This window comes from Rhinolophus sinicus, linkage group LG02 (genome assembly GCF_036562045.2).
Source record: "Rhinolophus sinicus isolate RSC01 linkage group LG02, ASM3656204v1, whole genome shotgun sequence".
In the NCBI taxonomy this organism is placed as follows: domain Eukaryota; kingdom Metazoa; phylum Chordata; class Mammalia; order Chiroptera; family Rhinolophidae; genus Rhinolophus; species Rhinolophus sinicus.
The window spans coordinates 134729115-134745859 of NC_133752.1; the positions used below are offsets into that span (position 1 = coordinate 134729115).

The 16745-nt window shown below is 39.0% G+C and overlaps 1 protein-coding gene across 4 annotated transcripts in view; it reads left to right on the forward strand.

Annotated features, from left to right (window-relative positions):
- PTPRB (protein tyrosine phosphatase receptor type B) overlaps positions 1–9672 on the forward strand; it is a 123375-nt gene extending 113703 nt beyond the window's left edge. For all 4 annotated transcript variants that reach the window (XM_019748966.2, XM_074325419.1, XM_019748967.2 and 1 more), the window contains 2 exons: positions 2654–2774; positions 4267–9672. In XM_019748966.2, coding sequence (XP_019604525.2) covers positions 2654–2774; positions 4267–4289 — 144 coding nt within the window. In that variant the 3' untranslated portion in view covers positions 4290–9672. The remainder of the gene's footprint in view (positions 1–2653; positions 2775–4266) is intronic.
- Positions 9673–16745: the final 7073 nt, after the last annotated feature.

Here is a 16745-nt window from a genome sequence, read left to right on the forward strand (position 1 = left end):
CAAAGAGGCATTAGAAAGGGGATGGGATTTATAAGTGTGTCCCTACTTCTCTGTTAGCCTGTCTTGGGCCAAGCTGACTCTGAGATATGCACTCAAATGGAGCAGAGAATAGTAGGTGACAGTCACAGACTGTCAATCTCATCTGCTTCCCATGAGAAGCGAACAGTGGGATGTTGTGGGACTGCTCACATGGGGGATTTTCCTGGGGGGTTTACCATGACCCATGAACCCTACATTTTAGCTACACTGGACTACTCACAGTTTCCAGAATATATGTGCACTTTCATGCCATTTGCGTCATTTTGAATGTACTATTTCTTTGCTCCAGTTCTTATAAGTGTCACCTTTTCTCTCTAGCTTAATGTTTTCCTCCCCCAGAAGTGAACCTGATGGCTTCTTCTTATCCATAACGCTTTATACATAATTCTGTCTTACGTTTATCACCTTATAGATATTTGTTCACATACCTGCCCCTCTGCTAAACTCTGCACTTGGACCATGAAAAGGTCTTAAGTATAATTCTATATATATTACCTAATATTACAATGATTGGCAAAATTGAATGGAACTGAGGCTTTGCCTAGATAGGCTTTAGCTAGACAGAGCAAAAAATGATCTTTTATGATCTGAGGTTCATATATTAGACTTTATCTGCTTTGCGTGAATAAAGTGGGAAGCACATTATCAACCTGAAGGTTTTAGTAGTAATCATTTTCAAAGGGGCATTCTATTGGGAAAAGAAGAATTTATATTTAAGACAAGGCAAATTAATGAATATTAACTTGTTTCAAAGCCCATGGTAGATCATTGTTGAAGAATTTCTTAATAAGACATAGAATAGAGGTAGAAGAGCTCATTCATAGCTGAACGCTGAGGTCCCAAAGTAATTTAATATCCCCGTAGAATTGAAAATGTGAATCATGCTTTGGATAGGAGGAAGCAGGAAAGTGTCTATAATTTGGTGGATTGTTTTCAAGGCAGCAAGAAGTGACTGCCTCTACTAGCACCCCTTGTCAGGATAGTACTCTCCTTGAATTTTCAAGATCAAGATGGTATAAAACCCTCATAACAAGTGAGCAGAGTTTGTGAGCAGAAAGGCAAAGAAGTTAATAGCTATTAATATTAATAGTTGTAAATATCAGTGCAGGCCTCATTTATGATTGTGCTCTCTCTTTGAATTGTCCTAATCTAACGATTATACCAGACCTCCATTACTTAAGTCCCATAAGTAGATGACCATGCTAGCCAGTCAGAGTCCATTTCTAGTGCCAACCCATAAAAATCAAAACTTTTTCACTTTTAAAGATCATTTGTGAGGGAAGATTTGATAGTCTCACTTTGTATCTCAAAGCTTTAAGATATTCTAAGGCGGGACCACACTGATCATTTTAACCATGGGGTCTGTCTAGTTGACAGCAACGCAAAGTCTTATACCCTTTAATGGTCACAGGATGTTAGCTATAGAGGAGACTTTGGCCTCCTTGTTGAATAGACAGAGAAACGGAGATCCCATGAAGCCTTCTGATTCAGCCTAGGCCAGCTGGAGGTAGACAATGAGCCCAGCATTCCTCACTTGGTGTTGTGCTCTCCTCCCAACCTCCTCTCTCTCTGGGCTCTGAGCAGTTGCTGTGTCATTAAGGGAGCCTCAGGCCAAGCACTTTCACGTGAACATCCACTCCCTTATAGAGAGCTCAGTAGGGAGCGAGGAAGGGAGCCCGATGCACAATGCCTGTGGCTGAGCTTCTGTTGTCTAGGGAGGTCTTTGTGGTGTCTTGATGGTCACCAAAACACCGACTCTTCTATATTTGTTTCTATTTTGAAAGTAGTTAGTTCCCAGATAGTTGACAGGTGGGTTTGTCTTTACTGTGTAACCCTCTATTGTTCTCTGCAGTCAGCCAATATCTTTGAGATTCTTCCATGAGCCAGACTTGAATGCTGAGAGAACCAAGATGCATAAGACACTGAACTTGCCCTCAAAGAACTGATAGTCCACTGGGGTCTGTTGTCCACATCTCCTTTTTCTCACTATATTCCCAAAAGAAAAGAAACAAAATGGCAGAGTACACAGTGAAATGATCTTCTCTTTCAATAATGCAATGAAATTAGGATTCATCTAAGAAAACTGAAGTAGTGAAAAGAACATGAAATTTGAAGTCACATACCCAGGATCAAATCTTACGGTCCCATTTATTAGCTGTGTGACCTTGGAGAAATTACTTAACTTCTCTGAGTCTCATTCATATGGATGAGTATATCTACTTGATGAATTTTTCAAAATGATCAAATGCGATTATTTATGTAAAAAGCAATAGCACAGTGTCTGGCATTCATTCATTTATTTAATAAATATTTGTGGAGGACCTACTATGTGCCAGACATAGTTGTAGGCCCTCATAGAACATATTCTATAAATATTCATACACCTAAGAAAAAAGGAACAAACACCACCTTTCTGCCCATTACCTTTATTATCTTTTCAGTGGACACAGAAAGCAGCCCCTCCACTATGTACTAGCGACCATTGTGAAAGTGATGATCAAGAAATTTGCTAGCCATATTAGACCCCATTACTGTTGATATTTTGTGAGAGTCCCTCACCTTCCTTAGACTTGAGAATTTGCCTTCCTCTGACATGTTTTCTGCTCTCTCCTAGTGTCAATATGTATACTTGCATCAGTGTGTAAGAGATGTGCTCAGAGCAAGGAAGCTACGGAGTGAACAAGAAAACCCCTTGTTTCCAATCTATGAAAATGTGAATCCAGAGTATCACAGAGGTAGGAGCTTTTTATAGTTAAAAGTTTGAGTGAAAAAATCTGAATGTTTAACAGTAGAGGACGAAGTACACCCTGGTGCATTCACTGAACAGAATACAATGTAGTCATTAAAAATGATATTTTTGAGGGTAATAACATGGATATTCTTATAAATAAGTAAGAAAAGCAGAATGTAGAACAAACAAAACAACACCTGAGGGGAAATGACTGAAACGGCATATACCAGAATAGTAAAACAAATTTCTCTGAGCAACAAAATATGGTTTTTCATCTACTTTATATGGTTTTTAAATTTTCTAGAACAAGCAGGTGACATTTTTTTAAATAAAACATTTATTAGGAAAAGGTATAAACTTTATAAGGCACTGCTTTGATCAGACAATAATTATCTGAAAAATGAAGGGTCTGCATGCCTTTTCTTACTCTGGACCATCATTCGACTTAATTTAACAACATCAGCTAAATTGTAAATTTGAAGTTACATTGTATTAGTGATTTATTACCACCTCACAAACTACCCCAAAACTTAGCATCTTCACTCAACATTTATTTATTACCTCACAGTTTCTGTAGATCAGGAATTTGGGAGGGGCTTAGCTGAGTGGTTCTGCCCAGGGTCTGTCATGAGGTTGCACAGTCAAGACATTGGCCAGGTCTGCCATCATCTGAAGGCTTGACAGGGGCTGCAGGATTCACTGTAAGATGCCTCGCTCACATGGCTCTTGGCAGAGGTCACAGTTCTTTGCCACATGGACCTATATCCATCTATAGATTAGACTTTTTTTTTGACAAACATTATTGCAGAGCTATTTTTATCTCCATTTCTAAATGATCTTCCATTTTATTTAGTTCTCTGCACTCTCTATACCCACCCACCTAGTCAGTATGTTAAATAGTTAATAAAGTGTAAAACACAAATACGTAAGAGAGCTGCTATTGAAAGGAGTCCTTTGTAAATCACGTAATCCTTTTGTATTATAAATAATTACCCCCTAATTTATCTGTATAGTAAATTAAGGTTTTTGCATGTCAGATTCTTTTAAGAAGCTCTAGGAAGGAGGGAGCTCCTGGGATCTTGGAGTTTCCTTTGTCTTGTTTTGACATGTTTGAGAATCTTTTTTTTTAGAGTAATCCTGGGTGCTCCTGAAGGAAGTTCGCTGTGGTATGGTTAGCTTCAGGCATCTGAAAGTAGGATTCAGGTCCTAGCTCTGGAACTAACTAGCATTAACAAGCTGTATGTGAAGTATTCTGTCTCTCTGGACCTATGGGCTCGTCTGTAAAACCAGAGGGGATGCACTAGAATCACCAGGCTTTTCCAATTCTAGATGGTTCTGAATGTAATGACCAGGCCCCCACAGCGATGGTTTCCTCCTAAACTGTATTGAGTTTTAGTCATTTCTGCTAGTCTTTCCCACTTGTAATTTTCATAAACAGAGCAAACAACTATGACATGCCCCACTACACTCTCTAATTACAGTGTCCTTCCTTTCAGATGCGGGCTATTCAATGCATTAAGAATGTACCCGAACATCTCCTGGATAAAAGCTATTCACTGTGTGATGTAAAAAAAAAAAAAACTCGCTTCATGCCCTATAGAGGTGCCAGCTATTTCTATTGATAGTATGCATAATTTATTAATCTGGAGAATTTAAAAGAATTTACGTAATTTAAAGGTAACAGATATTATTGTACATAGTTGTATTTTGTAGTTTCTTCTGTAAATATGTATTTTTTCATAATGTTTAATATTAAGCTTTATATAATACTATTTTTCCACACTAAAGTGTTCCTGGGTTGTTCTACATGAACAAATTCAGCCTGTATGACAGGACTACGTAAATGTGTATGGAGGGGGTTGCGGAGTCAATCCCAGGGGCCATGCTTTTTACTGCTGTTCATGATAACTGGACAGGATAAAGGGCAGGGCTAGAGAGAGCATATAGTATGGCTGGCTTTGCTGCACTTCTGTCCATTGAATCTTGGGATCCAAAGATGATCCAAATGCTATTTGGACAAATACAGCAGTCAAGAAAAGGCTTGGAAAGAGTGGAAGAGGTGAAGCAGGACCAAGCTGAAGGATGTGGTTGTGCCAAAACTAGTTCCTCTCCCCTTTCTCCTGCCAGAGATGCAAGCCAAGTGGCTAGCGTAGGGGCCGTGTAACTTGCAGTGCACGGCCAGGCTGCAGGGTTGACGGTTCTGGTAAAGACGGATCCAAACAGAAGTGATGAATTCCTTATGTCAAGAAGAATGCCACCTGTACCTCTGATTGGAAACATGATCAACATGCAAAGCCCCATCCATCATGATGGATTATTTCAGTGAGGAGTGTGAACACGCACCCTTCCTGTAATGGATGTGGGTCAATGGGCACGCACTCGTCTTTGTCTTATTTCCGGTGGGCTGCATTCCTGGAAAAGTCAAAATTATGCCAGTCATACTTGGTTTTCCCATTAAAAGGAGATTGTGGTGGCAGATTATACTCCTGATCAAAGGACCCAGTGTCAACATTTTTAGAGAAATGTCCACAAACATCATATATCATTAATTTTAAACAATAATAAACAAAACCAAAAACTCAGCAGTGCTTAGTGTAAAATTTTCCAAAAGACTCTTTTAGTAAATCACTGAGGTCAGAATATCCAGTAGCCACCTTAAGTTACATTTGATATAAGAGGCACTGCATACTCTACCAAGTTTATCTTCAGTATTTGTGCCTGTTTTGACTCTAATAAATTTCAGTGAGTTAGAAAGTCGGCATCGTCCCCGTCAAGGTCCAGTTCTGAGAGCTGATAAGTTAAAAGGTATCTGGATGGAATCCTCCAGACTACCCGAGAAATGATCTAGGAAAATTGGCCCTTTTCTCACATAAATTTCTCTGTAAGAAACTTAAGAATTAGAGATCAAGTTTGTTGATCTCATAGCTTTATTACAAAAGGAGCATATTTCTTTTCAAAGTACATATTTTTGCTATGTACCATAAAGTCTCATAAATAATATAATGGGTATAATTGGTTGGCATAGTAATTGAAAATCATTAAATATATCCAAAATAGTTATTTAGTTATGTAAAGCCACAGCCAAACCGGAATTGTTTCCAGGGCTATTTGAAGTGTATAAAAAACAGGGGAAAACTGTATAAGAATGAATGTGAAGAGTAATAGGAGGGTTCCAAGTTTTCAGTTTCATTGTGTTCAACGCCCCTGTGAAATGACAGTATCAGCCTTTGATTCTGCTTCAGGGAACTAGGTGGATCTTCTAAGAATGAAAGAAACAACATATATGTACGTGTTGCAGATGTACAAACGGGGAGAAAAGAGAGGTCAGAGATTTATGAGATGTAGTGTCTATTAGGAATAACTTTCTCTACATTAAAAGGTAAAAGCAAGAGAAAAATAAAACAGAATTCTTAACTAACATTGCTCATGCAAAGCACATTATTAATACATGGAAAGGAAAATTCACTTTGGCTTTTTATTCACTCAGAAAACTTTTAGTAAGTGCCTGCAACCTACCAGGCAGTGTCCTAGAAACTCCACGTTTCTACTTGCGTAAAGAGAATGCATCACAATAACAAAGTTAGGGTTGTTACTATTTTCAGGTAAGCTTGAAAGAGCCTCAGTTATGCAGCTCGACAACCAAACCAGTCCAGGGCAGCTGGCAGCCTTCTCCAGGCCCCCCTGGCAAGTGCTGATGCTGTTTCCGTAGCAAGCCACTGGATCTAGAAGAGAGAATAATTAATTGCACAAACCAAGAATTAAAACCATAAAAACCTGCACATCTGTAACAGTAAATAACACTCACGTAGTCTGGTGTATCTGGGGCGGAATCAGTGTTATGGAAATGGACATCACAAGGGAAAACTGTTTGTTCTTTTGGTCTAATCCAGGAAATATTTATTCTTACCCTCCACCTATCTAATTTTAAATCTCCTTAGCAACAAATATTTCACTATCTTCCCTCCCACCGCCACCAAAGACTACATACGTAACCTAGTGGATCTATTTATTAAATTTAGGAGGGGGGGAAGGTTTCTTTGACATTCAGCTCAATTGGATGTATTTAATTTAATCCCATCATGTGCTCTATCTTGGTAAACACTCCATTTCCTGTCGTGGTGAGCATCCTGTCTGTGCACCTGTGCAGTACAGTTTAATCATCCGTCTTCAAAGTGCTTTGGAGCTATTGAATCTTGGGAGATGCCCGTCTTGCATCTTAAAAATTATTTACCCAAGTTCTTTATAATTAACTCCTTTAATCTCCGCTCATTAAGTCAATTTCGTGTTATCATTCTGTTGTTCTCTGGATAGCAGCCAATTTTTCAGTTCTTGAATCTGATTTTTCTAAGACTCATTGCCCTGTCTGGGCCGGCACAGATTTGTCCCGAGTAATTTACCATTCCCTTAACGATTCTGAGTTTCTCGTTTTCACTACTTGTCCTCTTCTCCCTTTTGAATATGTTTGCTTTCCTGGTCAAATGTGATTTTGTTTTCCATTCATCTTATCTCCTCCTGTCCATTAGTATTTCACAGCCTTTTTAGGCTCCACCTTGTAGAAGAAATGACCATGATTTCACTTTTAAATACTAAAATGACCTCTGCACACAGACACTTGGGGGAGGGGGTCAGTTTTATTTGGGAGTGTCTTTAATTACTTTTGTTATGACCTTTTGGAAGACAACCCAAAATGACATGTGAAAATAATGTGATACCACTAAGCACATGTCCAACAATACAAAAATAGGCCTCACATGTTACACTTCACAGTCTGATTCTCTTGCCTTGGTGTCTCAGGAACCAATTTCGTATATTAAACATTCTTCTTACCTTTTGCAAGAAACTTATTAGCCATATACTAAATTTGCCTTCACTTGGCTTTCCTGGGCCCTTGAGGTTGGAATCCTGAAATCATAAACCTGCCAGATCTGTATGACAGTGAATGGTAAGATCTGAGTCCCAACTCTGGGATGCTCCAGAGTGAAGTTCACACATATGAGCCAGACCAAACTTGACCTGGTGAAAAAAAAATAGGTAATATTTTTTTGAGGTAGCGATTCGATGACTTTCCAGATTCCATTTCATTGAGGAAATGAAAGTAATTGATCAGCCAAGACAAATTGGCAAGAAGGAATGGTTCATCTACCCTCCCTCCGGAGCTGTGAGGCAAGCCCTCCAACCCTACCCCATTCCTACCAAGTCAGAGCGGAAAAGGCCTATCAACCCTAATGCCCTAAGTTTCTGAGTATTTTCAACTCTAGATTGCAAATTACATCTAGTATCCAAAGAATGTTTCACATCAAAGGAAAATCCATAAACCATGACTGTTGAAAGCAAGTGAAATGATGCAGATAAGGGGAAATATTTGAAAAGGCGATCTAACCAGATGTCATCAGGAAAAGAAAATGACATCCTTTCCATGTGTCCAGACTGTCCTTTGAAAATGTTATGTTTCTATTAGGACCTATCATCCTTTTGAGGTTTCACTTTGATCACTGGCCGGATGATTTAGCTGATTAAGCAATTGAATTGATTCATTTAGTTTTGTAAATTGACCAGGTGTTTGACTAAATTGACTGAGTTTGGAGTTCTGAACACACTACCTTAGATTCTTGTGGTAGATAAGGCCTTTGAAAATATTTGGCCATTTTAGTTAAAATGCAGGGTATCATTTGATGCAGCCTTGATAATAGCAAAAATCTATGCTGTTCTAAAAATGTTACTAGTAATGGAAATATTTCTGACTAAAAGAATATTCTTGACTTGTAGGGAGGCTCCCTAGGAATAAATGTATACAATAAAAATTATTTTTTTAAAGGTTGTCTATATAGATACATACATAAAATAAGGAAATTGTTGGTGAATGCTCCTAAAATAGAGGCTTATGTAATGGAAATAAAAGAAATCTATTAACAGATTTACCAAACATTATTTTTATAACCTATATGCCAATGTACATGATCTTATATAACAAAATAAGTTGTTCAAAACTGTGAATAATGTCAGACAAATGTAATGTGTCCTTTCTAGAATATTCACAAGAAAGGTTAGTTATGGCTGTTTTCTGCCTTATGTAATTTCTTTTAAGAAATACTGTCTTCACCCTAAGAGTAAGCTTTGTGTTATGTTTCAGATACTGTATTTTAATAACCGAGTAAGTAGATAAGCATCCCAACAAGAAAGGAGCATATGCAATTGTGGCTTTAGGAGTTTATAGTAGAGTTGGACAGAGTTCCATCTGCAAACTAGTGGGAGAGTCTGCAGTAGCCTTCGTGAAATTTCCTAGTCTCAGCCACACTGACACACGGGTGCACGAATGTTGTTATCTGAAGAGTTCTTGATCTGTGGTCTTCCAGCGGGACTCATCAGGCTTAGAAATTCTGCAACGACAAGGCCTAAGTCTTTCATCTCTTCTCTCCTCCTACCTTGTAGAAATTAGTGCCCAACTCATAGATATTCAACATACACTTTTGGAGTGGAAATTGCTCCTGGCCTGATACTTTGGATGGTAGGTAGGTTGTCAGTGTCTAATAACGCTATTGTCCATGGAGGTTCAGCTGATGGTTCTTTGATTTGTGTGAAGCTTAAATAAATAATGTAAATAAATCCAGCAACTGAACTCCTTATGTTCTATAATAGAGCACTTTTATGTTTTTAATATCATGTATTCTTTCTTTGCAAATCTGGTTATTTAAAATGGCAGGAGATGATTTTATTTTTTCATACTTGCAACAGTGTGGTGTTTCTAACCAACTCAATTTGAACAAAGAACTTCATTAGTCTTCTTATTTAAATTATGTATTTGCTTAATATATTTTCATATCTATAACTGTGGTTTAAAAAAATCTATAAAGTATCTTACGCACCTTCTCGCTAGTACAGGAATAAAACTGCTATTTGTTGAAGTAAAGTGTCCTGTCTTCTATTCACCTGTTTCTCATTTATTAATTTCTGTCACCCTTCTGCTCAGGAGAAAGGTCACAAGTGACTGCTTTTAAATGAGAAAAATTTCCCAGGCCATTATCATAAAGAACACAGTTTTCTTAACCTTTACTCCTGTGGGTGCTGAGTTGATTGCCTAGGGTATTAAGTACAGAGAATAAACTCTCTGGTTGACTGTCTCCAACTAAATTCTTGGTTTTAATTCTTCAGTTCATTACTAACCAAAATGTCATCTCTTACCAAAAGTGCTGGTGTATTCTCAGAGGTGCTGCCCCAGCTGGGTCACTATGAGCTCTTCACACATTGGTGGGCAGTGTGACATTTGATAAAGAGCTGCTGTGCTGATTTCCAGAATTATTATATTGCCCTTTTACCTTTTTCATATTTCAGTTGAAAGATCAGTGTCCTTCACCACTTCAGTATTTCATTTTTCTACGACTTACAGAAATCTTTGTTTTTTTAAAGAAATATGCAATCCTAGATTGTATATTAAATCAAAGTAATCCTTTTAACACAGTTCCTGGATTCAAATAATTAGGCTAACAAAATAATTTGACCTATGAGGCTGTACTTTTTTTTTTTTCCAAAGGAGCTCTGTGTTTCATGGAATTTCCTCTTAAAGAAAAGGAATATTACAATTCGAAATGATCACTTAGTAATTTTGCTGATACATCCTTCACAATCATAAAATGTTAGAACTAGAAAGGCCACCTTAGGGATGAACAATGAAGGAAGCCAAAACCCAAGTTTACAAGTGACACAGCAAAATGGGACAACGCTGGAATTGAACTTGGTCATCCTACTACTTACAGGAAGGACCGGTCTACATGTAAATACAGACAAATATGAAAGCTACTCAGAAGCCAGTGAATGCAGCAGCCAACTCCAGCACTGAGACAGAACCTTCAGTAGAACTTTCAACATTTTGTGTGATTGTTCCTTTCATTTTTGTATCTCATACGTCTGGAAACATCCATTTGTTAAACAAATCTCAGACTGTATTTTCGAGTCATACCTTAGCAAAAGTCATCACAATCTTAAAGTTGAAATATTACTGAATAGAAAAGGAGAGAACATGATTTTCTAATACAATACTATTATAAAACTTATTAAAGCTAATTAAACCAAACCACCTGAAATCCAGAAGAGATTCTATAGCTAGATTTTGAAAGAATTGACAAGGCATTTGATGTTGCCAATAAAAGGAGCATTCATAACAGAAGGGTAAAAATTAATTGGTAAAATTCAAGCTCGAGTAACTGAGAAAACCTTGTAGGGATGGTTGTATGTATGAGTTAATAAACATTTACCTCCTCACCAAAGGAGGTAACAAATCCCAAACATCATACATGCTAAAATATTTCCCCAACCCAGTAGCTCTCAAGGAAAATTTTACAATTCTAGTAGAGAATGGTTGATCTGAGTAGAGCTTGCCTTTTTTTTTCTGGGGGTTATTGTAATGATGCAAGAACTTCTATGTAAATTACTTTTGTCTGCTCTTAGAGTCCTTGACCCCAGAAACAAACTTTGCATCTATTTCAGTCTTTTAGGAAGAGCTAGCAATGAAATGATTCCTGGCTCTGCTATCCTACTGCATGCCTTTGGTGGCCAAGAATGTTCTATGTCTTAGGGCTTGCCAAGGAGCTAAGGCAAGAAACAACAATCACAAAAATCAAAAACAAGAGACTGACAATACAACTATAAAAACAAAGGGCATTAAGAGTGGAAAAGTTCAGAAGCCTAAATTCAACCTCAATCAGAACATACCACTGTAAGACATATAAAGTAAAAATTTAAGCCATATTTTATTCCTAAAGAACTGTCGGCCAGATGGCTCAGTTGGTTAGAGCATGAGCTCTGAACAACAGGGTTGCCAGTTCGATTCCCACGTGGGCCAATGAGCTTCACCCTCCACAACTAGATTGAAGACAACGAGCTGCTGCTGAGCTTCCAGAGGGGCAGCTGGCTGGTTCAGTTGGGTAGAGCATGAGCTCTTAACAACAAGGTTGCTGGTTCAATTTCCTTCCATGGGATGGTGGGCTGCACCCTCTGCAACCAAGATTGAAAATGGCGACTGGACTTGGAGCTGAGCTGCGCCCTCCTGAATTAGATTGAAGGACAATGACTTGGAGCTGATGGGACTTGGAGGGACACATTATTTCCCAATAAAAAAATTTTGGGAAAAAAAGAACTTTCCAATGATCCCTGACCCAGTCTTGACCCAAATAGTAGATGTTCCTTCCCCACTCGTGACATATGGCTGGGAGATAACTGTCTACATGCAAACAATAACACATCAGCAATAAATAAAGGCGAATCAGGACAGAAGAGAAATAAAGTAAAGGATCTTGCTTTGATGGAAGACTGAGGAGAAGACAACGGGGGAATAAAATTAAAGGTGAGAGCTGGAATCTGAAGGAACTATTGAGTCTTAGATCTCTTGTAGTAGCAGAGGATTTTCAAATTTAACCCACGAGGAAGACATTCAAAGTCCTATTTAAAGTGTTATAGAAGGATACTGCATGTTTAACCTCTAGGATGGTCACTAAAAGTTGTGATATCTAGACAGTGCTTTTTACTTTTAAAAAGTGTCGATGTAAGAAACGTCCAACCTATAGCAATTGTTTACACTACCTTAGTTGAGCCAAAATGACCACATATGCCAGGGAGTACAATCTCAAGTGCTCCTCAGAATAGCCGTTTTGAAACTTCTTTTATGCATTCGAAGTTAAAGAGGGAATGTAAGGAAGATTACGTGGAGGTGAGGAAAAGCAAGGTGGGGATGGGATTACAGGATAGTTAACAAGATTCTGTGCTCTCTTGAGGGTGGTTAAGGCTTTTTTCAAAGGTATGTTAACCTAGATGCACTGAAACAATGGACAGGGCTTGCTTAGGGCAACGATAAACCTTTTACTAAACAAGTTGTATGCCCGGAGTGTGACTACCCACTATGACCTGCCCAGTTAGGAATTTATGATCAGATCACCCTGTGAGGTTAGTTTCCACAGAACCCTTTCTTTGTCCACAAAAACATTTAAGGCTATTATCTTATTGAGTGCCTTCAACTGCAATATAATACAGATTACTGAATGTCCCACTTTATAGATAAGAAAGTAGAGGTACAGAGAAGACCGAGGTAGTGCCGAAAATTTTAGCAGAAGAATAGGAATAGCTAAAGCATATTAAGTGCTAACTGTGTATTAAATGCTCTCTATGTATCATCTCATTTAGTTCTTCATACACCCTAGTTATTAGACTTATAGAAAGATAAGGAAACTAAAGCTTAGAGACAGTAATGTGCCCAAGGCCATACAGTGCCAAAGCTCAGCTTCCAATCGGAATCCTTCTGACTTCAGACTGTGACCACATAACCTCTGCACTAATGGATCTCAAAGTCTGGTCCCCAGCCAGCAGCATGGGCATCACCTGGAACCTTGTCAGAAGTGCAAATTCTCAGACCTACATCCCTCAGTCTAACCAAATCTGAAACTCTGAGCGAGGGGCCCAGTAACCCGTTTTAATAAGCTCCCGCCTCCCCCGCCAGATGATTCAGATGTATGATATTCCACATGGAGTTTAGGCAGCCTCTCTGCTATGTAGCTTCTCATCAGTCAAATCTAACTTGTCTAGAAGAAACTCTGTCAAACCCGATTTGACCAAGAGGAATAGTAATGTGTGATATTTTTTGAATGCCAGCAAATACTAAGCACTTAATAAATGTTAGCTACTATTATGATTATGTGCCAGGTACTGTTCTAAACTGCCTTACCTACACTATCTTTTAATCTTCCCCAAATTAAATAAGCTGAGGACCACAAGTATTCCCATTCCACAGATGAATAAACTGAGGCTGAGAGAGAATATCTTGCCCTAGGCCACATGGCTAGCAAATGCCACTTTGAACACGGACAGTGTAATTCTAGAGTCTGTGTTCTTAACTGCTTCATGTATCATAAGTTGAAGAAAAGGTTGATTAAGCACCACAGCGTAAATTAAAGTAAACTTTGGGCTTCCAGCGTTCAATTCAGTTTTGCAGGTTCATATGTGCTTCAAATCACTTCCTGCTACACTTACCCTATTGACTCTTGCCAAAAGTCCTATTAGTCCATTAGCCCTGATGTTGATGGACCTCGCAGCATTTTAGACTAAATGTGACAGCAGTCACCTACTCTAAATTCATCCCATCTGTTCCCTCTGGGGCCCAGGAACATGCTGATAAACAATTCTCCAAGTAACAGTAAATTCTTAGGGCAAAGGGACAGTGATTGTCTCATGAACAACTGGCATGTCAACTCAGAATGGTAGACACAAAGAAAGAGAAGTCGCCACAAAGAGGAATCCACAAGTAAGATGGAAGAAAAGGACACCGAGAGACAGCTCCCAACTCGCAGACAGTCTATAAAAATCAGGACCAAATGACTGCTGAGCCATTTGGGGAAAGGAGAAGAAAAACCAGGCTCTACACCACTGTTCAGAGCAAGCGTGTCCTCCTTCAGTCTTCTCTAGAAAAAGTGTAGTTTCTTTAACCAGTCCTCAGATGACAGCGAGGCAGGTTAGTCAGCAGGACTCCAGGCAGTCAGGAATTTCCAGGTACAATGGACAAGGACAGTCTATCTACAAGGCCATAGCCCTGGGAAACATCATTAGCACAGGACAGCGGGTTTGTTCCACAAAGGCTTCTCCAAAGCCTCCTCAAGGCTGAGAATTTGATAAAACAATACCAATAGATGTCAGCTTTTCTCCTTAGATACACAAGAAGCAGTATAAAAACAGAAGTCTTTGCTTTAGCCGGTGGGCATCCAAGCTTCAGGTACCCCCTCCAGCTCGGGATCCATAACTCTTTGCTTTAATAAACTATCCTCTTCTGCAACCCCTGGCCTCTCTAGTCCATGCCCCATTCTTCGGTTCCACGAGACTACGATCCCGGTGCGCGCGCACACACACACACACGCACACACACACTAGAAATCCTACATCGACAGTTTCCAATCTTCAAACCACCCTGGAAAATACAGCAGCCAAATTAACACAGTACTAGTAAGGCTCCAACACCACTTTTGTGCATTTCAATCTATCTTTTGCCAAAATAGGATTTAGAACTCATAAAATTTAAGCAATACTTTTTGAGTTTTAAAAAAGTGAGGTAAAAAAATGAGGTGATAGTTTTCTTATATTGACAAATTGGCTGTGAACTTAATGTTCCTACAAAATGAGTCACTTGGATTGGAACATTAATTTATTTGAGCATTAGAGTCCACATTACTCTGAGAAAAGTGCCATTGCTCTCTCCGTACACAGATCATCTCAAAACAGTCTTGACTCTTGGCCATAGTAGTAATAGCTTTGGTTTCCTTCTCGACTTCCCATCCCAATTCTCAGATACTGGAGGTAGTAATGCCCCTTTGGAAGAGAGTTCAGTATGAGAATCCACCAGGCCACTCTTATTCCACCCACCCAGAGAGAGAAGTTGTTTCCTGAAACTCAGATTCAATGCGACCATATGCTCTGTATTAGAGACCATGTCTTTGTCAGAGAAAGTGGGTGAGACATGGCATCTTCAGGTTTGAATTAACCCACATGGTCCATAAGAACTGCAAGTACCTCATGGGGAGGAAAGCAGAGTGAGAGGAGCACACTCAGCTCTTGCAGGGGTGTTTGGTATTGACCCACGAGAGCCAAATATGAACTGTTCTGAACCAGTTGTTAAACACAGTCATTATTGAAAAGCAAATTACATTAAGCTTAGAATTTCATAAATTATATTAAAAACAAAGGTACTAAATACTAAAAACTCATCACTCTCTAATTATTTTACCAGATTTTATTATTATCTCTGCTCTTGGGGTTATTTTTGTCTACTGTATCCATATGCTTGAAATACCATATAATGGTGTCCTGTGCATCTCTTCCCAATGCCGAGTTCAGTGATGTCACATTGATAACTTGTAATCAGAGACAGAGGGTTTATTTACACCACAAAAATCAGCAAACCGTATGAATGAAGGCACTCCTCTCATCCCTGGCTGGGTGTCAAACGTTTACCAGCTCACCACTTCCCATCAGTAAACCTTTCCACCTCATACCCCCAAACACACACAAACACTGCACCCCGCTTACTCCATCAAGGGGTAAAGTCATCAGCCTCATCATTTCATCCGATAATTATAAAAGGCAAAGTAAACCTCTCTGTAGAGTTGTTTGTTTTTTCCTTTTCAACTTTTCATTTTTCTTTTTTTGGCTTGGAAGTTTTTATTCACACATTTATACTTCATCTGTTTCCTCTTTAAATTTCAGAGGAGATTTTAATTTTATAATAACACAGAATTGGTATTTAAGATATGCCATCTCAGAAAGGAGAATTTTAGGAATTAATGCAGATACTGCAGTGTTTTGGGTTTCTCTTGGTCTCTGATGTAGGAGACATTGTGGAAAACCTCCCCGGGTATTCTCCTTCCTAAATGACTTTTATGTCCATGGTACTGGAGTCCAGTCATTAAAGACACTCCAAGGTTTCCTCTAGATTCCCAATTTCATTCACTTTAGAACTTCAGTTTCCCCTCTGTAGCCACAACACCATCCAAAAGGCTTTTGAGAGATTGTTAGGTTTGTTCATATATTTGGGGAAAGTGGCAGAAAGGGAAAACTGCTCAATTATCAGGGGCAAAGTATTTTTCACTTTTCATTGTCAAAATCAAATGTCACTGAACAGAAGCCCTCCACTCGATCAGTCCTCCCCAAGAAAAAGTCACCTAAAGGGGGCTAAAAAGAACAAGTGTAAAGAATTGAATTCCTCCCTCGGCTTGCTGGTAGGACCGAAGGGGAATGGCGTGAGATGCTGGAAGGGAGCAGGAGGGAGCGGATGGTCCCTTTCAATCACTCTAGATGAGAAAGTAGCGATGACCTATGAATTGGAACTCTGAATTCATCGACAATTAATCTGGAGTTTTCAGACTGCTCAGGGGTTCAGGTAAGGATGGATTGGGGAGTTAGGCGATTATAACATAGCTAACATTCATTTGCGCACCTCCATTGTGTC